This window comes from Pezoporus occidentalis, unplaced genomic scaffold (assembly GCF_034315485.1).
Source record: "Pezoporus occidentalis ecotype Australia unplaced genomic scaffold, CSIRO_AGI_Poc_V1 ctg71, whole genome shotgun sequence".
NCBI lineage: Eukaryota > Metazoa > Chordata > Aves > Psittaciformes > Psittacidae > Pezoporus > Pezoporus occidentalis.
The window spans coordinates 1,379,426-1,402,617 of record NW_026916062.1 but is presented as its reverse complement, the minus strand read 5'-3'; the positions used below and the strand labels follow the sequence as shown (position 1 = coordinate 1,402,617).

At 41.6% G+C, this 23,192-nt stretch overlaps 2 protein-coding genes across 9 annotated transcripts in view; both read right to left on the bottom strand.

The window, feature by feature from the left end:
- The window catches only part of LIMCH1 (LIM and calponin homology domains 1), a 180,248-nt gene that overhangs the window by 11,525 nt on the left and 145,531 nt on the right, over positions 1–23,192 (bottom strand). For all 7 annotated transcript variants that reach the window (XM_062642449.1, XM_062642447.1, XM_062642448.1 and 4 more), the window contains 10 exons: positions 14,524–14,617; positions 11,950–12,122; positions 11,170–11,275; positions 8,895–8,923; positions 7,798–7,881; positions 6,099–6,191; positions 5,043–5,147; positions 3,559–3,695; positions 2,627–2,748; positions 711–834 (listed from right to left, as the gene is read on the bottom strand). In XM_062642449.1, coding sequence (XP_062498433.1) covers positions 711–834; positions 2,627–2,748; positions 3,559–3,695; positions 5,043–5,147; positions 6,099–6,191; positions 7,798–7,881; positions 8,895–8,923; positions 11,170–11,275; positions 11,950–12,122; positions 14,524–14,617 — 1,067 coding nt within the window. The remainder of the gene's footprint in view (positions 1–710; positions 835–2,626; positions 2,749–3,558; positions 3,696–5,042; positions 5,148–6,098; positions 6,192–7,797; positions 7,882–8,894; positions 8,924–11,169; positions 11,276–11,949; positions 12,123–14,523; positions 14,618–23,192) is intronic.
- TMEM33 (transmembrane protein 33) overlaps positions 1–23,192 on the bottom strand; it is a 221,824-nt gene that overhangs the window by 118,050 nt on the left and 80,582 nt on the right. The window contains exon 1 of one of the 2 annotated variants that reach the window (XM_062642477.1): positions 11,569–11,572. The exons of the other annotated variant lie outside the window; for it this stretch is intronic. The gene's annotated coding sequence lies outside the window, so the exon portion shown is untranslated. Of the gene's footprint in view, positions 1–11,568; positions 11,573–23,192 lie in introns of those variants that run through there. 2 annotated transcript variants of the gene reach the window in all.

Genomic DNA, 23,192 nt, shown 5'->3' with positions numbered 1-23,192 from the left:
GATACAAGCTTCACAGAGGTAACACATTTTGCAGACTGTGTTCACATATATCCTAGAGAAAACAGATGCTCCTTTCTCACTACGTAGATATACTTTCTGCAAACATTAGGCAAGCAAAACCATTGTTTACTGAAAGAACTGATGTTACCTTTCAGTAATGTTTACTGAAAACCACAAGGCAGAGCATCAGAGAAGAAAAGATCCTCACCAAAATTTGCAGTAGAAAGAAAATATTCATCTCTATGTATCTTCTTCTTAAAGAACTAGAAAACAGCAATCAGTGTGTGTTTGGAAGCTGGGGAATGAAGCTCTTGGATACTGACTTCAAAGAGGCAGACTTCATGTGACATTCCCACCCTGATATTTAGCCACTTCCTAGCTGTAAAAGTTTGTCTTGGGCACTTAAAACAAATGAATAACACAAACAGTTATGGAGATGACTGTTTAAAGAGCTAAGGAGAAAGAAGGCAGAGAATAGCAAGCATGGGTTGTGGTCCCTCAGGAAACCAGTTACTGGGGTACCTGTAATGAGGAACAAAGTGGCTAAGCATTAGCAGTCTTGGTGGGAAAGCCAGGAATCAAAATTGTCTTCACACTGCAGGACTACCCAGGAAAATTAACTGATAAAGAATGCTGAGCTGGAATATAAGGAAGCACAGAGCAGGTAGAACAACTCAGTCTCTGCAACAACCTTTATTTTACGTTCTCACCTCCTCGTTTCCCCTGCAGAGCTTGGCTGTTGTCCTGCACTCTGGCCCAAGAATGGTCTCTGCCGAATGTCCTCTGCGTGATGCGGGGACTGCTTTGTCAGCAACTGCTGATTCCAGGAGTTATCTACAATGGGAGGTGGGGAAATCTCAGTACTTGAGACTATATACTTTTCTCAATACTTACAGACATCACACCATAAAGGAGACAAGAGATATACTGTTACTTACAAATAAATTCTCAGAAACCCTACACAAACTCAGAGACAGGCTCTGCTGCTCCAGAAAACCTCTATGAAACAGCATCCCCTTGCACCACACCTTCAAAACATGACCTACCCTTCTGCTGAATCTCAGTTTCTGAAGGGGGAAAAGGAGAGGTTAAACAGCTGTCCACGAATAGCACTTGGGAAAATAAAGTATTTCTGTTGTAGGAAGGAAACACCAGAGAGACTGAAAGTTCAGTGATGCCTGAGAATCTAAATTTACCAGTAGCAAGAATTAAGATGAACATGGTGTAGTCACTACTGTCCCTGAGCCTACTGACAAACAGCAATTCCCTTGCAATTTCCTTCTGCGTTTCAGATGGTTGTGCAAGGCTCAGTGACAATAATAGGCTCCCAGCAGTATGCAATAATCTGTGTGATGCCCAGGCAGCCAACCATCCCGTCTTTGGGACAGAGCACACCACCTGGATGTTTTCAGATGAATTCTGTGGCTCACAGGCTGGGGAGGACCTTCACCCTGCTGTGCACCAACCAGCTGATTTAGAGTAGAAAATCTTTACTGGGGCCTATGAAGGGCCTGTTACCTATTTCTGATATCAAGACAAACTGTAGTCCTGACTATTTAAGGACTTAAGGAGAGAGCAAGGATGTGATGCTGTAATGGGCTAGAAAGGAGCTGTCAGAATACTTGTAGGGGACTATGTTGTTGAGGAGAACCTAGAAAACCCCTGATTAGCAGAAGTAGTTAAAAACTGACAAAACTTTTTTGTTTAAGTTTGCTTAATTGATACTACAAATCCACAAGGATGGATTGCTGGGCAGTATCTTCTGCTTCTTTTCATTTAAGCAGCTTTTATCAAAGCACTTAGAATACTATAAAATCAAGACAGGGAAAGCAAACCTGCTAATGCTAAACTGGGTATGCATCTGGAACAAGTAACAACACTGGAAGCTTTTTTATCCATAGACGTTTCAATTTTTAAATCATCAATTTTTATGCTAGCATGAAAACGAAAATTAGATTTCAAAATCTACATCTGCTTTCTGTCTTCAGTCCTACTTACTTTCCACTGTTCACTTACATTAGATAACGATGCTAAATGAATGAATTTGTCTTTTTTTAGGGTGACCCTGTTGACATCAATGCTTTGGGGAAACTCCCTAATTCAAAAAACATCAATACTTACAGAAACTTAAAAAAAATCTGTTACTTTTAAATGTCATTAGACATTCTAATGACAAAATTGAGACAGGTGTCATTTTAGGCTTAGCTTGAAAAGTTTACACATCACAGGTAGTAATTTTCACTGGACCGAAATAGACATAAAGAATCTAATTAGCTATCAAAACACAAAATAAATGTTGGAAATATGCTGTCCCAAGATAAATCCTGTATCTATATAAGATTGTGTGAAAGATGGAAAATAACTATGTTTAACTACTACTGTGAACATGTGGGCCTATAAATGATATTCCTACATGCCACTGAAACACCCATCTCTGATGAAAACGAGGTTTTAAATTTCACCATAACATATTTATCTTTGCTAACAGAAAATACCTTTTGAGTCTGAGACATTCAAATTTTTAAGATATACATGTCCTGTCAACTTCCAAAATACTGTGAGTTAGATTTCTGCAAGATTTCTCTCTGGAAAAGAACACATACATATGAAAACTATTGATGCTCACCTTGAGTCAATGGCAGATTCAGCCTTGCAGGTGAGCTGCGCTCCATCACCGGCACCTGGCGCTCCTGTTCGCCTCCTTTCAAGATACCCGTCTCTGGGTGTCCTGTGAGCACTTTATTTCCACTGCCAATAAAAATAAGCCACATTGTACAAATAAAGACAGGAAAAAGATCCACCTATTATATAATGTCAGAATTAGACTTTTGAGTATCAGTCTATATTTTGCAAAAAGATTTTTGTTGTTGTGTCAGCAATGACAAAGTGTAAGGCCAGATGTAATGAATTAACAAGTTTGTCTCCACATATGCCAAGTCTTCCTTCTTGCCTTATACACTTGAGACGTACTAAAGATCATTCTGGATTTGTGGAAAATGGCTTCTTTGCCAGAGAAACAGCTTTTCTCAGTGTTCTTTATGCAGTGTTCATCATCATCAGATGCTTCTCTGATTCTATGATTCTCATCTTTGCGAAAGTTGCTATTAGCAGTCGGGCAAAGACCAGGACTTTGAACAGTGTCTGGCAAGTTTGGGTACAGCACTTCTGAGACAGCCAGGCAATCCCCGACAAACTCTCAATGAAAGGACCTACTGCACCTATGTTATTCCTCCAAATTGCTTGTGAACCTTGTACACAAGACACCACACAGTGACATACAGACACGTCTGTCTAAGCTCTGATCTGGTTGATATGACAGCCTCTTGGCAAAGCCATATACTCGAAACGCAAGCCTTCTGATGTGCTCAATTACCTCTGCACATTGCAAATATGCATAAGCCTGCACCAAGTCAATACTGAAGGGGACATATTACATCTATCACCAGGCCACCAGATGCTGATGCTCCAGCACCAATCGTAGGCAGATGTGACATCTCAGAAGTCTATATATGAACACAAAGCTTCACAGGCTAAGAAATACTTAGGCTTGATCCATACCTCCTCTTTTCTTGCCAGAGTTCATTTTCCTTGCTTTTCAGAGATGGCATACCGTCCTGCTCCCAGAGCAGCTTTTTCTGCCTCGTAGCTTCTTTTTGTTTGCCTTCCTCTGGAGAGTTGTTTGAATCAGCTGAGTTCTAGAAGACAGTAGGGGAGGGAACAAGCAGCTTCGCTTAAATTTGACATCAGTACCCACATGGGAAAAGTATGGGCTGTCCCCACATATATTGTTTTGACACACCTTATTATCATAAAGAACATCTCACATTATACAGTGGAAACATTTGATGGTAGTAAGGCTAACTTAGGATTTAACAATGACTTAACTGAAACAATCAGCTAATTGGACTAAACTAAGTATTAAAGAAAAAAGTTAGGGACGGATCAATTATGAATGGTGTTCAGGATGACAAAATAAAACTTCCCTATATAGTTTTGGCAGAAATCCTTGAATGACTTTGAGAGTCTTGACAGTCTTCCATTGGACTTGGTAGGACTTTGTGAGGGACCTCAGCTTGTAACCTTTGCCTGGGGGGGCGAAGTATTACTTGCATGCACTGAGCATCCTCAAATGACAATGCTAGTACTGCTTCCGTAATGGTACTGCAGTGCGTCATACCTGACTGGTGGATCTTGAGAAAGGCACAACATGAGATCCTTCACTTTTGGGTGCAGGCACTGCCCTGAATGTGGCATAAGCATCTCCACCCAGGAAGCTACTGCCACACAGCCATGTGGAAAATGGGTCATGGCTGATGTCCCTGCACAGGAATGTGTGATGAGAGGGGGCAGGAGGGGTGAGAGGATAACCAGATGGTACGTTACTCCTAATCCTGAAGTGGAATGGAGAAAGGTAGATGACTTCTTGGGTGTGGGTGCCTTAGGCAGGAGAAAATCATGTCTGGGAATCCCACATTTACTGTACTGATCTCACCTGGGGTGTCATTCTCTGATCTCTGTTGAACACTTCTTTAATTAGATGCTAGATGCATTGAGTCAAATACTTTGTGCCGCATAAGTAAATAAAATAATCAGAGCATGAACATCCCTCTGTTTTGCTGCTTTCTAGGAGGGATGGTGAGAGAGAGGAGGATAAGTGGGGAGGCAGGATTCATTCTCATCTCTTACACTTAAGATTTTGGATGCAGGGAGCTCCCTTCAGATTTTATTGGCTTTGAGAAGGTAGTTAAACCAAACAGAAACAGTTTTTCACAGCACCAGTTAAAGAACAGAATCAGCTGCAAAGAGAGAAAGTATCACCCTTTGCTCTAGTATAGAATGGGATGGTTGCAGTTTGCTTAGTAGTATGGCTCTTTGGTTGTGAAAACATACAAGCTATAGCACTCCAAGGTATCATTAGTTATGGAAGAGATCCAGGGAATATTGTTGCTGTTCACAGACTTTGTTAGTCGTTAGTGAAGAATAAAACTTTGCACTAAAGATGGCTTAGTCTTTATTGTCCTACTACTCCATGAGAAACTCACCAGTGTCTTGTTTCCTTCAGTAGCAGAGGAAGAAGAGGAGAGGAGATCAGCAGAGTTTGAAGAAACAATGAATGGAACTACAGTGTCCTCAATTATCTTACGTTCCTAAAGAAAGAGCATCAGGAGAGAGTGGGGTTAAAAAATACAGAATATCAACTATGAGCTTGAGAAGTAGAAGCATACAGTTTGGCTATGTGCAATCTTTAGATGGCTAGGTAAGGACCTGTGGTGCCAAGAATACATGTCAATTTTTAATTTGCTTCAAGGTTTTGCACTCTCCTTCCTTTCACCATTACCATCTTTGAGATGGGATGTCCAAAACTGGAAAGAATGTTCCACTTGGGATGGCACCACTGTTTCTCATAACAGCAGCCTACAGGATTTCATACAAAAGTACAAAATTACACTTGGTACATGATAAGCTCATTCTGAAAGCTGAAAAAGTTTTCTTGTTCAGATCACAATATAGCCCTCAAACACAGATGATAAGACATCAATTCGCATAATGCACAACTGGTCAAACTGAAAACATTAATATTGTCCAGTTTTCCGCAACGATGACCCACATACAACAGAAGAATCCCACTATCTTCTATATTGTTAATATTCTAGAACTGCAACCTTTGAACATTCTATGTGGATTTTTTTTTTCTTTTAAAAGCCAGGTTCAGTTTACAAAATATCTACATGATCAAGCCCAAGGCAGACAACAATTTCATCTGGAGTCCCACCAAATCCAGGCTATGCCAGAATGCACACAGCTCTGTCTCTGGAGGGAAGTCTGAGCATGCCTAGACACAACCATACTGACTCACCCAGACTTGCATAGCAATTACACACCTCCACCTTTGCGGAGGTTCTGAGGATACCTGTCTAAATATTTAAGTATTTTCCCTCAGCACCTATGGTAGTGTTTAAGAGAAACAATCCTGAGAATTCAGCCTTAAGAAGGCTTTTCATTAATTAATCTAGCTATGGGATTCTTTTAGTTATGTAAGTGGATGCATTTAAGTACAAAATAAATCAATAAACAACCTCCTCCTTTGAGCCTTATACCTCCTCATAGTATCTACGCTCCTCCTCTTCCACTTCTCTCTGGGCCTTTTCCCATTCCTCTTTCAGCTTGTCCTGCTCTTTCTGATACTTCTCCTGTAAGAGGATACAAATACAGATAAATTCATACCGTGCTGTATTAGGAGTAAATTCTGTAGCACTCCGCAGTGAAAATGAAACTAAGAGTAGTTTAATCAGAAATAGAAGGAAATAGGGAGATAAAAATTGATACATCCATGGGTGTCAAAAAAACCTTCTTTTCCTCCTCTCCCCACTTGTTTCTAGCTTCAAACCACAAGGAGCTTTTAACATATCAGAAGAAGTTTAATTTGTTAGAAGTCTTAAGTCTTTGGCCAGATACGGAATTTATGCTCAACAATTTCAATAATTCCTTATTATACAATATTAAGAGTTCCAAAAATCCATCACACTCCCCAAAACACGTAGGCATGGATTTTACACTAAAAACTTCAGCAAAGTAGCATATAAACAAGCAGATTTTGCAGATACTGGTACTAATTTAAGAGCGATACCAGTACAATTTCATGAATGATGAACACCTGTGCAAGTTTAGAAGATAAATGAATAGTGTGTAAAGGTCTGAAGAGGGTAAGCTTAAAATTACCCAAGTAGCTTGTTTTAATCCTTGATGGAATTATTTCCTGAGAATTCTTTTCACACAGTTTTCTAGGAAAAAATGATGCCAAAGACATCTTTAAAGTTGTTTGACAGAACTGGTTTGAATATGGGGAAGAACGGTGACTTCCATATCCCTTTTACACCAGTTCCAACTTCTGTTTAAATTAGAAACCACTTCTGCCTAATCCAGAGGAGATGCATTTACTATTGAGAGAACACCCACATGTACCAAAAAAATCATGAAGTGAATTTTACACCATTTTAAGAGAAAACAACCATATTAGCTAAAAACAAATAATCTCAGGAAAGCAGTAGAGACACACACAGTAATTCTTAAAAGATAAAAGACACCATTTTATATTCTCCATCATTTGACAGTTGTTTGCTCTTCTGTTACGTGGAGGAAAGATATGATTTACTTGGGACCAAACCTAATCACAGCTTCAAAAGACACTACTGGCCAGCAGAGAAATTCAAGTTCTTGGGGCCGCTGCATTTCTTCCAACTACGACACAAAGCCAGAGCTCTTACAGCTTACTCTACCACTAGGCAAAACCAGCATTTGTTTTGAGGAGGCTTCCCTCCCTCACAAAAATAACTCAAACCCTTCACATCTGAATTTAGCTTGGTGTTTCCCAAGAAGAACCTGTGAACAAAACAGAAGTCTACAACAATCTATGAAGACCATCATTTTAAACATGAGTTGCATAGGTGTCAGGGTCAGGAAACTGTCAGTCTTGAGAAAGAGGCTTCAAATTAATGAAGAGTCTTGCAGTCTATGCTCAATATACTTTAAATATAGTTGAGATCAACATTTGATGTAACTCCGTGCTGAAATGCAGAACTAAAGTCCTTTTGGTCTTTCCATGGAGTGGGAAAGGGAGACCTAAGAGTGTCCAAACCACAGATAACATGTATGCTCATTTTATCACTCATCTGCCACAAAATTTGTTCAATTTCCACAGAGGATGTGGAAAACATGACATGAATTTCCCAACTTTTGCCCAAAAGCACAGTTCAGCAGCTGAACCACACGGTGGAATATATGGAGTTTCTTTCCTACCTGAAGCAAACGTTCTTGCTCATGCTGCCACCTTTCCTGACGCTTTCGCTCTTCTTCTGGATCCCAGGACCAAAAGTTTAAACGCTTGAGTGGAGAAAACACAAGCCATTAGACTTTGACACTGCATTTCACAAGGCTACCAGAGAAAGCTGCACTTCCCCTGCCTACCCCAGCAATGATGTTAGAATGGGAAACTGAGAACTACATAATGGTTCTCTCAGTTAGTAGAAAATATTCTTAGTGTCCCTGACGCTTGGGATTGCCCACAGGTATCCAGATGATAAAATAATAATTTGGTTTGCAAAGAAAGGCTTGAGAAACTTCAACTGGAGGGGAAAAAAGGAAAAAAGATCTGAAAGAAAGCTCTAAGCGGTTCTTAACAGAGATTCCCGCAGATACTGAAATTTAAAGAAAATACCTATTTTGATTCTATCTAATCTGCAAAACATGCAAAGCAATGTGTGATTGTAAAAATTATTCTCGCATTTCATATGGCTGCCAGCACAAGAGCCTACAGCTTTGTTTTAAATTTTTATCTATAATGAAACAAAATCTCAGGCTTCACTAAGGGTCCCATTGCATGCTACGCATTTAAATTTCTTATAATCAAGTGCAATTTTAGACACTTGATGTCATATCCCTTTCCACTAAAGAGTTGTATTTAAATCTAATAGGAAGCTATGATGTCTATTTTTATGTGACAAATAGAATATGAAATATTGCATACTTCAGAGTAGCATTTGTGGTGAGGATTTTTTTCATTGAGACAACAGTAGAATTGTGGTCTCCTCTAATTTCCATGCATTTAAAACAGAATAGATAATTTAGCATTACATATTGTTTTGAGATTATGAAGCTTTAGTGGCTCCAGCAACCAAGCACTGTACAGCTACCACTCTCTCCATATAAGAGGAGAACGCATGAATTCCAGATTCAGATCATGTCTTGATTTGGGTTGTACTTTTAACCTCTCATTTCCATGAGAAAAAAAATAAATTATCATTCTGATTTGGGGATTTCACAAGACATTTTATATAAAAAATTTACTTTTGCTGAACACGTATCTCTAAACTAAATGATGCAAAAAATGTACTCACATTTGATTTGTCACCACTCTCAGAATCAGCTATTAAAACAAAACAAAATAGAAAGAGGAAAGGTTAAATTTAACATAGCAAAATATGCTTAGCCTGAATTTAAAACTACATTGTATCTGTATAAAAAAAGCTTCATGTTAGTTTCCTATTTGCTCTCACAACGAAATGCAAGGATGAATCACAAGCAAATCAACTAGAAAGAGAGATTACACCTATCACCCACAAAACTACTTTTTATCTGGATTTAGAGGAGCACAATGCTAACATCAGGTTCTACTCTACTACTAGCTAATGCCATCTACTTCTGGCCACAGATGTTAGCAGTGTTTGGACACTGAGTGTTACCTACCTTGATCTACTTTTCCCTTCTTGATTCAGTGCAAGGAAGGAAAAAGCATAGCAAAGCTAAAAGGATGGGACTACACTATTCAAGAGCCACAGTTACAAAAAGAACCATTGCCATTTTCTATTCAAATATCTGAAAATTAGGCTGATTTAAAGAAATTAAGGAAAAGTTATTTATAACAAGTGATTTCATTTGGGTGCCTGAAACCAGAGCATCACAACAATGTGCAGCCCAACAGCTCTTTGTCAACTGTGCAGCAGGAATAGATACTTTCTACGAAAGCAAGAGGTAGAAGTCCCCGTGATCATCAGCTTTCACCCCAGCCCCACGTCCGAAGACACCTATGGCTGGAGGCAGCAGAAGGGCTCAAGCTGGTCTTAGCGCCACATTTACCTGACTGTGAGAAAAACTGTGAGCGCCGCCAGTTGTTGCGAACCCTAAGTGGAACCATGGCCCCGCGGGGTGGCTCTGCAGGCAACGGCACCGGGACAAAACAAGAAACACAGTGTGGTCAAAAGGCAATGATGGACTCTCAGCCCCACCTCAGCCACAAGAGGCTGAAGAAACTGGGGCTGTAGAGCATGGAGAAGAGAAGCTGCGTGGAGACCTCATAGCAGCCTTCCAGCATCTGAAGGGGGCCTACAAGGATGCTGGAGAGGGACTCCAGTGTTCAAGGGCAGGCTGGATGGGGCCTTGGGCAACCTGGTCTTGTAGAAGATGTCCCTGCCCATGGCAGGGGGGTTGGAACTGGATGATCATAAGGTCCTTTCCAACCCAAACTGTTCTGTGATTCTATGATTTTGACTACAATCACTTTGGCCCATCACAGCTGGTTTACAACGGAGCTGCAGATCACACAGATTGCCTGTATTTAAGTGCCACTTCTGTAACGTGGCGCCTAACCTTATATGAGAGCTCTAGCACACTAACGCTAGTTAAAGGGCAGCCACCCCTTCAAGTCTTTTCATGGTACTCACATTCATTCCTACTGCAGATGCAAATTTTAAAGGGGTTTGTGATATTTTCAGCTCTGTATGTGCTGTGAACACTAGAGAGCAGCCAAGGGTTGCAGCATCACTGAAAATCAGGCAAGAGATCTGTAATCTCTTGATGTTTGGATTGATTCGTGCCTAAGACGATATTGCTCTTCAAGTTTGTTTAGGAAGCACTTCCCTACTTAAAACAAGGGAGACTTTTGTTTCTTTTCAGACAATTCTTTTTTCCACAGTGGATCACCTTCAGTAGTTTCAATCTTGAAAACACCAGGATAATCAGCATATAACCTATACATGAACTATCAACCTAAAAAATCCTGTGGGGGAAGAAAACTTCAGATGATTTTTCTCTTTCTTTCATAATACCTACATATATGCATCTCTAAAATAAAATCGAATTACTAAACGTTATCAGTCTCAAGCAAAGGTTTGTCCTGAAGGCAAAAAGGAAATTCTGCTTTACAAGAACTTGTGATGGGCACAGGCCAAATTCAGGGATGTGGACAGATATGTGTATTGTTTATCTATGGAAAGGAGCTCCACATAAACAGTTGAGTGCAGAATTTATCTCCATATATTTTTATTGTGACATAAACCAATTTCTAAGCCTTTTTCATCTATGAGCAGCAGTACTAATAAAATGTAATACTCATTGACATGACGCAGCTTTTACTGTTAGGCCAGGTAAATATAAAATAGGGGTCCCCCTCCTCCCCTCTGCTGTGTCACTATTCTGCTGTTGTGTTTAAGGGGAACAGCCAGAAGAGTTGTTTGCATTACTGAGGCCATACTACCCATATCAGTCAGATGCAACTAGAAAATAACATTTCAGCTCCAAAACCCTCTGGGTCATTGATTAGGCACTTCTCCCTGAACACTACATGCATGTATACAGTTACTGTCCAGCTGAGTCCTTCAACTGCTTTTTGCTCACCTTGTAGACCAGAATTCTGCAGAGTAACTTGGCTGGTCTCGGGTAGTTTCTTTAAAAATGGCAGTACTACACTCCCTTCTTGTTCCAGCACTTTTGGTTTCATCACCTGTTCAGATATTTGGGAGCAGAAAACAGCATTAAAAATCAGCAGTTTCAATTTAATCCCTTTCTTCTTATTTTCTGAATCAACATTATCAAAAGATGAAGCTTATTTCTCAAGAATTACAACATGTAGTTGCATTACAGAAGTCCTGGAAACAATCGATAGCTGCCTGTTGTTGACATTCACATTGCCCTGCACACCAAAGTCAATTCTAAACCAGGACCAACATCTAATTCCCCTGACAGAGGAGCATGGTTGTGGCCATTTGCTACTTCTGCCACAGCCTGCACTTCTTTAGCACCTCCAAGGGACTAAGAGGGTAAGCTCCACTGTCTATACCTTCTGGATACTCTGCCCTCCCTGACACGTGGTGGGACTGGGGTTTGCAGGTCAAATTCTCGTTTCTTCTGTCAGTTTACAGGTTCAAATGCTACAAGCTGGGGAGTTCCTTTGGAGGGGGAACTTTCTGATGACTACAGAATTTGGCACAGAAACTATCCTCCAGGATCATACCCTGGAAGATTGTTTTGAATGAACTCCTGAAGTGACATTATATACAGAAAAATACCAACCTGCACAATAAATATTTCTGTTTGAGAACTTCCTTTTTTTTTGTTGTTGTTGTTTGTCTGGTTTTGTTTTGTTTTCCACTGCTTCTCTTTCTTGACCACACATACCTCTGGTGTAGCAGGGAGCTCTGCTTCCTTCTGCTGCTCCATTTCAGGTTTCTTCACATTTTCCTCACTTGAAGCAGATTCCTCTGAAGGGAGAGGACTGGGAAGAAATTCTAATCTCTTCACAACAGGGCTGGCACAAGCTGCAGTTGATGTGAATTCCTTTTGATCTGAAACTAATCCACACATTCAAGAGATAATATTGTGAGGCTAAGATATTTTTCCAAATAAAATGTAGACATATTTCTTACAATCCGATTTCTCACTGGATATACTGTGAGCCCATTTACTGAATGCTTTGAAAAAATAATCTTCTTTCTTTGACACAAGCAAAATTAATCTCTCAGAGCAGACAAGACTGTAAAAGTGAAATTCACCTCACAAAACCTAGGCGCTTACACTTGACTTGGGCATCATGGGACACTCTTCACGGTCAACAGAGAGGCTTTTCTTGGGGAAGAGTCATGCAATCTATTTCAGACAGTCCTCTTTGGCTGAGATGAGCTGTAACCTAAAATGTGCCTATCAAAGTAGAGATCTCTTTACTGAAGTTGTGTGATGAATCCTATCCTAAGATGCTACCCAGACAAGTAGCTATACCACAGTTAGCATGGTCTCACTTGTCAGCACTGGAGGATATTTCAGTTTGCCTATTTCCACTAAACCCGTCAAGCGTCAGACAACAAACTCTGCTAACAGGAAGCCTTGGACTGGAGTAAACTTGGAATAATCTAGTTGTCATTCAGTTCTTAAAAAAACCCAACAAGTTGATGCTGGTTTGCAGGAGAAGGGACCAGGAGCACACTGGCCTACAGATGAGGACTGTGACAGCTAAACCAACTACTGTAGGCTGGTACCACCACTGGAAGCAGAGCAGCTGCCAGCATCCCAGGCAGTGCGCAAGAACCCAGGCATCTTTCTAACCTCCTACAGCAGAATTTCAGCTTCAGATCCTGTCTCCTCTCTAACCATGGCAGCAGTGGCAGCTTCTGGATGTACCTCTTTGACAGGCTGGGAGAGTGAGCTGAGAAAGAGATGTAGCCCAAGGCGTCACTAAGAACTTGCACACAAGCAGAGACAAGAGCTGCTCCTGCTGCTGGGCAGATGCACACTGCTTTGGACCAGTTCCCACACCAATAATGGCAGTATCTGGCTTTTACTGAACAACAGAGGAGAATGCTTATTCTACAAGAAGGTCGCAGTTTGGACCATATCTATCTCTCCAAAGCAGACATAATGAAAACCCATGTTCCTTTACCATTTCAATTTTTGCAATTCTATCTCAGTTTTCCTTGCCAGCCAGTATTAAACTTTACTACCAGTACTCAATATTTAGCATTTCTCACAGGTGCGGAACCTGACACAAGGCAGTTTTGTGATCTGTAGACACGTATCACCAGCTCATCACTGCTGACTCTTGAGAGGAGAATTTGGTTGGTTCACCACAAGATTGCAGCTTCTACATTACCTGCCAGGTGCAATTCAAGATTGTTAACCTCTGTGTTTTGGCATCTATGAGCCAAAGTAATTAAGTCAGCTAATGAGCCCTTACTAAGAGCCCTTCAGTGTTTACAGCACATCAAGAGAAGGCTGGATATCCTTCTGATCTGGGGGGAATGGTACCCTATTGATGTTTGAAGGCAAAGCTCAATTGTTTAAGTCATATTTAATCTCAACAAATAGGAGCATTATGCTTATGTATCAATTACAGCCAGAGATCTCATTTAAATAACCTACTTCAAGTAGTACTACTTACTCACTCATACCAGCTGAACTTTGATAGATTAATTTTAAAAAATGAAAAACAAAAAAAGACCATGAACTTAGTATGATAGCAGGGGGTAGATAAATGCCTACTCAAGGGTAGCATTTCAGACAAACTCTTTTTAGGAAAACAGCTTCAAATTTTACCAGCAAATGCCTTTCACCAGATTAGTAGTCATGCATAAAAGCTTTAAAGCAGAAAATCAGGAGTGTGCTCAATACTGTCCATTTAAAGCCCCTTCTGAGTGTTGAAATGCCTCTTCTTATTCTCCTTCTACATTTCTCACTGTCTTGGGGGAAGAGGGGGGAAGTGTTAAACAGAAGCTATTACTGACTGATAGTTTCTGCCATGACTGCTTTCTGGTTACAGCACGCTGTGGCACCAGCTTTTCGGTCACACAAACAGCAAAGCAGACAACTCGTGTCCCAAACAATGTGCAATGAGGTGTGTTATTTCAGCCCTTGAATGACACAGCAGTCCAAGCTGGAAGGAACCTTGAAAGGTCACCCAGTCCCAACTTTCATGGGAAAGGGAGCCTAGATGAGACTGCTTAGCGCCCTATTCAGTCGCACCTTGAAAACCTCCATCCATGGGGACTCTACCAGGTCCCTCGGGAGGTTGTTGCAGTGAACGATCGCTCTTACAGTAAAAAATTTATTTCTTACGTTGAGATTTCTGACAACTTCTGCATTTTCTAATAAACACTCTTGGTGCTGCTGCAGATGCGCTTATCAGACTGTGCCACGGGGTGGGCCTGACCCCAGCCCCATTAGTGGGCAAGGGCAGGTGCAAGGGCAGCAGCTATCATGTACCTGGGGATGGGCATGCCAGGCTCCCGGGTCCTGCACTTCCAGGGCTGGCCTCAACCTGCTGGCTGGCAACTGGGGCTGCTTCCACCGGGGAGGACTGCAGAGAACAGTACAGTAGAAACATTAGTGAGTATGCTGGAAATAAAAGTAAGTGTTAATTCCTCAAGGCAGTACTTGCTGCTTCTTTGTAATGTATTTGAGCCAGACTGGTTTAGAGCTCAGCAGGGAGCTGGGAAGCACGTTTTGGAGCAGTATGTGCTGCTTGGGTGCTGAATCACTGGGCTTTAATCTGCTTTTCAAACCGTTCATCAGCATCCATTAATATGGTTGGTTTGGAATAGCTCCTACAGGCTTTTAAAATTGTAGGATATCTTGGATTGTGTTAGCTGGAGATAAGCATACATTTCACCCCTAATTTCCTCTTCCAGAATGAAACAAAAATGTATGCCTTAGTGAATACATAGTACATACTAGAGTTTGAATAGTGGCAAAGTAATTAAATATTTCCTTTATTTCATGGTTGTCTAAACAATCTGTTATCTGAAGGGAAAAGCAAGAGTCAGTATTAAAGGTAATGAGATACTTGAAATACTATTAAGAGAGGACTGAAAAAATATGGTGAGACCATATCGAGCCAATAATCCAAATGCCTTTGAAAAGCCAGCTTCCTGACCCAGGACAAGGCCGTTGCAGAGCTAAAACCACACTGTCAAAACAAGAGTAGCACTTCAGCTGATCTATTTAGCAGCTTCCACCATACATCCGTTTTCCCAGCAGGCAAATCAAGAAAAATCTGCAGCAAACCCATCAGCAACGGCACAGTGCTGCTAATGCACGAGAGATCTAGAAAACAGCACAGTCAACAAAGGAAAACAAAAAAAAAAAACAACAAACTACTGTTAGAAATCAAAAGTAACCTATTTCAGAAGCAGTCTATTGCAGACTCGCTTTCCTGTCCTCCTCCCACCTCTGCATCTTATTAACAGCTGCAAGGGAGGAAACCTGATGAAATTTCCTCTTTTCTGGGAGCCGGATTCAGACCTCCACCTTCTGCATGGATCTTATTTCCCATCCTTGCAGACCCACATGAGCCTACAGTCCCTCATCTACTCGTGCCCCAGGAGAAGCAGACCCGGGCTGTCACAGCTCAGTCAGTGTGGATGTCTGCTGGCAGTACCAACAGGATAACAATGCCAACAATGACAACTTTGGCTCCAGAGAGCTTTGCTCTTGGCAGAGCTCAGGAATCCCTGCCTCTCCTCTCTGGAGGGAGGCATGCTCTGGAGAGGGTCAGGGGACATGTCTGGGAAGATGCACTGGTGTGGACTGATGTGGGGCTGCGGCCAGGGGCTGTGACCCGCCCAGCGGGCAGTGAGCAGTGCCGGCAACAGAAGGAGCCCTAGGTCAGCGCCGCCACCTTGCAGCGGGACAGGCGCCAGATAACAGCCGTGAGGCTCTACAGGTGGCAGTGCGTCTCCTCTGCTGCTGGGGCTGGCTGCCCGCCATCCTCCTACTGCCTGGAGCTTCCCACTGCACCCTCACCTCTGCCCACCCTCACCTTTGCCCCATGCAAGGCACACGGACAACGCCCGTTCCTGCCTAAAAGCGTATCTCAAGGTGGGCAAGGCAGGCAGTGAAATACGTGCTCCAAAAAGGCAGCATGGAAAGTCTGAGGACTTCCTCTCCACCGCGTCCACCTGTAAGCATGCCTATACCAAGAGCAAACAAGGCATGAAGCATCCCTGCCATGTGTCACATGCCCCAGAGAGGAATGATAACTGGAGATGAGACTCAGGCTGAAGAATAGGCCCCAGAGAAATGTTCCAGAGACTGTGAGTCCTGTGCCCCAGAGATTTGCCTCTTGGCAGTCTGTGGCTCCTTTCTCCTGTATAACCCACCTTGCCCTTCCCAGCCCATCTCGATACCAGCCTGTTTCAGGGAGAGCTTTCTCACTGGAAGCCCCCACAGAAGTACTCTGCAACTAAAGAAAATTCCTCCTTCAGCCTCAGTTCTGGCTCCAACACAACAGCAGCCAGGGGAAAAGCTACTGGAAACCCTTCCCAACCTTGCTCAGTGAAGAACTAAGTATTTCTGTTTTCCAGGAGGCCAGTGAGGGCAGGGTAACAGGCTGCTGGAGGTGCTCAAGACTCGAATAATCAAGCCTGTAACAACCCAGTCTGACCTCATGTCTGATCCTGTTTGAGAAGAGGCTCAGCTGGAGACCTATAACCTGAATTATTCTGTCATTCCACAACCTACAAACCTCCATTAAACCTAAACAAATGGCTAGTATCGAGAGCTCAGAGTTTGCCCTAAGCAAGGTAGATTTTAACTGGAAAAGCAAGAGACACCTACTCAACAACTCTACCCACTGCTCCAAAGCGTAACTCTTTCCAATTTCTATTATGCATGTTCATATTGCTGTTATTTTTGGTAAAGCAATGGAATCCACCCTCCACTCTCAAAAAGCAACTTTCCAAACAGATTTTTTTTTTTTAAGAGAAAAAAAAAGATTTTGTTTTTAAGAAAAAAAAAAGGATTAAAAAAAAAGAGAAAAAATTCAGCTTTAATTTCAGAGTCTTTAAAACTATAAACAGTAATAAACTGGGTACAATACAAAAAGTGTTTAACAGTGTTACCTGCACCCAAGGAAGTCAGATGCCAGTGGCAGCTGGAGCTGGGGAAGGAGCACAGCCACACTTGGCCCCTCAGAGGGTTTAAGAGGCTCAGCAAATCCACAAACATGATGCACTTCTATCACCTCTGGGTCTAGAGTTACCTCAGGAACCTACACATGGTGCTGCATCACATCGCTATCCTGCACAAACGTGATAGGTAAATCTACCAATAACCTACATCCAGGAGGTTGAACCAGAAGCAGATGTTATTTATAGAAATTATTTCAAAAAGGAGTAAAAAAAAAGAGCAAGCTACTACTTGCTGCAGAAAATGGAATTTTGCAATAGCATGCTGCACAAGTTCTGTTCCTGCTCACAAGACTTGACTCTTCCTCCTCCCTTTGCTGAGCAATTTAATGCTAGTGACATACAGCTAAAAATATAAAAGTGATTAGTAAGTAATTTATAAAAAATTAAGCCTACTTCACTGGGGAACTCTCTCATTCCCACTATATCTATTTATAACACTAAGAAATGAAATATTATCCAGTGCTTTATCCAGAGGTATATGACACACTTCAGAAAATTCTCATACTGATACAGCTGATAAAATGTCTTTCAACTACAGACTATCATTCACTTTATAAATATTTTGTCATCAAATGATGTTATCACTGAACACAAAGAAGGCATACAAACATCTCATTGTACCTAAAAGGATCATATTTTGACATGAACATTTGAAAACTGAACAACTCAGTGAGTGCCGTTCCCGAGGTGTTTCAGAGGAGCTCTCATATTTTGGGATGAAGGACCCTGCTGCAGCCACACGTGTTTGTGCGAACAGATGCATCATTCTGCAGGATCACAAAGCCACTCCATATGCTGGCTCTGCTGTAGGTGCCTACAAGGGAAGGTCACACAACACCTGCTCATCCACAAGCAATGAAGCCATCAAGGGACATAGGAAAAAACCTGCTGCATGGGGGCTGGGGTTTTCTCAGTCCCCAGATCCAGGCTGGTGTGAAGACTCTGTCCCATTAACTCCTTGAAACTGAAGAATGCTGTCTACTTGGATTAGTGTTTTTATTACCCCATGCATCTAGCCACCCATCAGTTAAAGCGAGCTTCTCCATTTAGGATTTAGAAGCCTTAGTCCATGATGGAAAATTAAATATTGCGACTGTAGACTGCAGCTGCAGTTATGAGCACATCAGTAACAGAGGTGCCCTGGGTTTGGTGCTTAAACCACAAAAAGAGGACAAAGCACCACCTCTCTTGTGCTAACCAAGGTATCCATTTAACAGACACAAGCATGGCTGACTGCTGTATAGTATTAGTTTGGTTTGTAGTAGACAGGATTTCTATCTGATACACTGGGATATCAGCCCAAGTATTTTCTTTAAGACCATGCAGGCCAGAAATAGCCATGCGGCCTATTGCTGTGGCAGAACTTTACGCCCTTATAAATACCTAGAAATACAGTAACTAAGAACTCTTAAACACCAAACATCACTACTACTACAAGAATTCAAACTCAAAAAGAAGTAACAGTACAACTTTATTAACCCTTATTGTAAATTAAATCAAAATGTAGTTCAGTTAACACTACTTGTACACAAAAGCATGTGAAATATCATTACTGTATTTTCTATGAAAACATGACAAAACAAGCTGTCTGGAACCAGCGAGAATGCAGAGATATTAGGAAGAATCAGGTTAGAACTACAATCTGAATTCTGTGAAATTACTCAGGAATGAAATTGGTTACAGTATCAATAGCTGCATGTAGAAATTGCCTGACACATCTTTCAAACTTCTGTGATTGAAATTCTGCATGTATCATTGACTTGAAAATTTTCCTATAATGATTTCCTCATCAAAGCTAGCATTTTCTATTGCTGTAAGCGCTAACGGTGTCATGACTTTGGGCTGCTACAGCTAAGTGCCTTGCGTGCTATGCCAGAACACTGCTCTGACACATTAAGTCACCTGCCTCATCTGGCAGCTATATAATGGTATACTTGGGCCAGCTATTACAACCAAAGATCAGGGTGGATCTGTAATTGACAGAGAAGCCTTGAAAGTGCTGCAAGAAAGTGTTAAGTATTCCTGTTAGTCATTTTTTTAGAGTTATTACTGCTCAATTGGGTTGTAAAATAAGATCCTGTCACTCATAGCTACTGAAAAGTGCATGTGTGTCTGGAGGATGGGAGACACAGATGCTAGGTTCATAACCAAATCCTGAGCAGGGTTCCCTCCCCTCTAGATGGTTTGAAGTTTTGCTGCTCTCATTTCTTATCCTAGACCTTTTTCCCTTATGGAACTCCAGCTCTCCTTGAACCTCCCATGTGTGGTTCAAGGCAAAGCTGTCAATCTGGAACAGACATACACACTCTACAAGTGTTTCTTGTAATGAATCAAAGAACAAAGACTTGTCCTACCAGATATGTACAAATCAGCGTTTCAACTCTGCTCTCCTGTAGCTTGGCCAACACTCCTCAACCACAAGAAAGCTTATACTTTAATCTCAGTTCAAAAAGTGGATTTTTGAAGATGAAGGAACGTGTTACTTGGATATAGAAAACAGGTTCATTTTGAGCCAAGCAGGCCGTGAGTAGAAATGGACAAGTTTAAGCTAGCTAGTGAAAAATTAAACAAAGCCTAAATCTCTCCCCACTATCACCACCTCACCCTGGTCTTTTTAAAGTTGCTATCTATTTTTTTTTTAATCAGAGCAAAGCTATAATTAGAGCCACAGCAAGCCAATAATAACAAGCCAAGGTTTAGACTGGATGTTAGGAAAAATTTCTTCACAGAGAAGGGAAGCATGTATTGGAACAGGCTTCCCAGGAAAGCAGTGGAATCACTGTCCCTGGAAGTGTTAAAAAAACTGCGTAGATGAGGCCCTCAGTGATACGCTTTAGTGGTGGTCTTGGCAGTTCTGGGGTAATGGTTGGACTTGATCTTAAAGGTCTTTTCCAACCTAGTTGAGTCTATGATTCTAATAATTTCTAAATGCTCATACAAAGACTGGTTAAAATAAAATGATGTTACTGACAAATTAATCACCCAACACTAAAATCTGCACAAATATTGGTTTAAAACAAAACATTTACTTTGCCAGCTTCTGATTCAAAGATACAACTTCTCAGCATTTGTAATGTGCATCACTGTTCTGTAGAATGGAAAGAAAACATGACCTAATGGCTGACAGGTAGGACCTGGGTGAGGAGATGATTCTCATGTCATTGCTGCTGTGGCCACTGACTGATTTGGGCCTTTGTCCAGTTCTTTCAGCTGCAGTAAGAGAGGTGTGCTTTCCCTACTGCTGCCCTCCACAAACACCAGTGGGATATTTTCATCCTCCTTACAGGCCATTTTTTTCTTTTCTAGCCTAAAATCATAGGCAAAATTTCATAAGCTACTTTGAGTAAAAGTCTCTTATCAATCCCTCACCAAAATCTAAGTACTCTACACTACAGACAAAAGTACAGTTTCTTGATACTAGTTTTCTTTACCATCCTTCCCACCTGCTGCAGCTTCTTATATTCATTTCATAGTAGATTTAGGCAGGAGTTACATATGTTTCCCAATCAGTCTCTGATTGCCAATCATTATTTGATTCACATACACATGGGGTTCTTCTCTGTCAAAAGGACAACTGACACTGAGGCCTCACCCATATGAAAAGATGCCTGCACTTCTCTAGCTCCGCAAAAACCTCAATCATATCCGTGTTTTAAGTGGTGCAACTTGACTAAACTATTTTCCAAACTTCAGGCCAAAAGAGCTGTTGAAGTACAGTTGCACAGCATCTTCCCGTATTGCAGACAATGGCTGAGGCCAGCTGGACAGATTTAGAGCAGGGCTACAGAGCTTCAAAGGGAAGCCTGCCAGGCGGAGAGAAGACAGGGCTAGTCTATTTGACAACTGAACTGAAACAGGAGGGGAGCAGCTGTAAGAAGGATGGAGGAGGAGGACAGAGAATGCAAAGAACAGGAAGAGAGTCATAAGGGGAGGACAGGAGGGCCAAAGGTAATGTATATATGTAAAGGAATATATACTTCACAAAAGAGAGTCTGGGCAAAAAATGAATGAATAAAATACAAAACCAAAACAAATCTTGGAGCAACTAGAGAGAAAAAAATCCCTATGAACAGCTTCTCTTGACAGGCAGAGGAGCTAGTGCTTATGAATCTTATTCAAAGCCTGGGAAGGACATAGCTAACAAGAACTGTATCAATAAAGGACAGTACACAAATAAAGGCAATGAAAGCAAGTTTAGAAAAGGCTTTGAAAACACGCTCAATTTGTAAAAGTTTTCTCAAAGCAAAAGAAATGTAGTAGTTTCTTCCACTCCAGACGGCTCTGCTTCTTCATCAGCTGCATTTCTATGCCCGTTTCTGTCATCTTCTCTCCTAAAAATTCAGTAGGATTAAGCAGCAGATAGAAACTACAGCCCTGGTTTCTCCTTGTGGGAGGTGATACAGCGGCAGCTTCAGAAAGTTTTCTAACTTCCAAGAATGTGTAGCTTGGAAGCCTCATGCTGCCGTTGCCAAAAGCAAACCCCCTTTTCCCCTCTGGATGACTCACAGTGATAGCCAGAGTTATTCAGCAACCTTCCCAGCAAGAGGCTATGCTTTATGAGACTGGGACAGTCTTCATAAAGAAGAAGCCCAGGAGGCTTTCTTTCCTAATTTGGATTTTCAACCTCCCTATAGAAGTTACATCTTCAAAGAGGATTTTAGCATTTCAGGCTTTGCAGATGCAGGCTGACTTTGTTGTGTTAGTTGTCCAGAAAACAAAGTAAAATAGGTACAGGGAGAAGACTGAGTGAAGTGAGTCCACTGTAGCTGCCTTATTCTTGCAGATAAGTTACCAGGCTGACTGTATCCATATTGAGCTATCTAGAGCAGTCTTGGTATGTGCCCCAACACACAGAGCTAAATTACTGCTCATGCCTTAGTCTAAGGAATGGATGGGGACATGGAAAATTAAAATGCAGCAGCTGGGTAAAGACAGGCAAACATCTAGAAGGAACAGAGCCTGTAATTTTATCTTAGGCTGGCAAATTCCCTTACACTAACAGGAAGGGAATTCCTCTTTCCCCTATCACACTCAGTGCATTCCACTTGTTTTCCCAAAAAGATTCCCCTCAAAGCAGTTTCCTCTCCTTGCTTTGCCCTTGACATACCTCTGCTTGAAGCTGAAGTACCAGGAGTAATTATAATGATTTGTGATATCTAGTCACGTTACTGATGAAGCCATAAAGTTAGTGATATAAAATCCTAGTCAGAAACTCTGTCTATAGCACCATTTGGGTGCACGCTCATTCTCTCTAGAAGGCTTCATCATGAAGTGGACTCAAGCTCAGAAAGCAGGAGGTTCATGTCAGAGTCACAAGGAATCTGCTAATTCGAACTGTTCTGCCTCCCTTGCCAATTATCACCATGAGGGCTAAGACACTGGAGGCAGGAACCCAACACAGAAAAACCTGTGTTCAGCTGACCACATCATCCTCAAAGCTATAGAAAGGGAAGGATGAGAGGGTACAAAATGGGTACAAACATACCCAAGACCTAACAGCGGCTTCAGTCGCTGAATTTCCTCTCAACTATTCTACAGATATACTGGTCTGGAAATCTTTAAAAGGAGACAGTAATGATTTCATTTGGCTATTTTTCTGATCACCACTGTGTTTCTAATCTGCAGCAAGCCAAAGCTCTTCTCTATCCTCCAAACATTCCCATTACCAGCAATCCCGTATCAGACACAAAGCTTACCTGGCTTTTCCCTTACAGCCAATTTATTCTGACTGGAGCAGCCTCTGTGATGCCATCCCTGCCTGCTTTCCTGCAAATCATTCATTTTTGACTCTGTAACAGTTCCCTCTGACAGGATGAAGCCTATGCTCACAGCACATCCCAGCTCCCATGCTTGCTGCAGGCTCCATGGCTTAGCTGTCAGTGGTCAGAGACTAGCACAAAGCAGGCGATTAAGGCACAGGCCATGATGGCCTGAGTGAACCATCACTCTTCAGGACAGATCCCT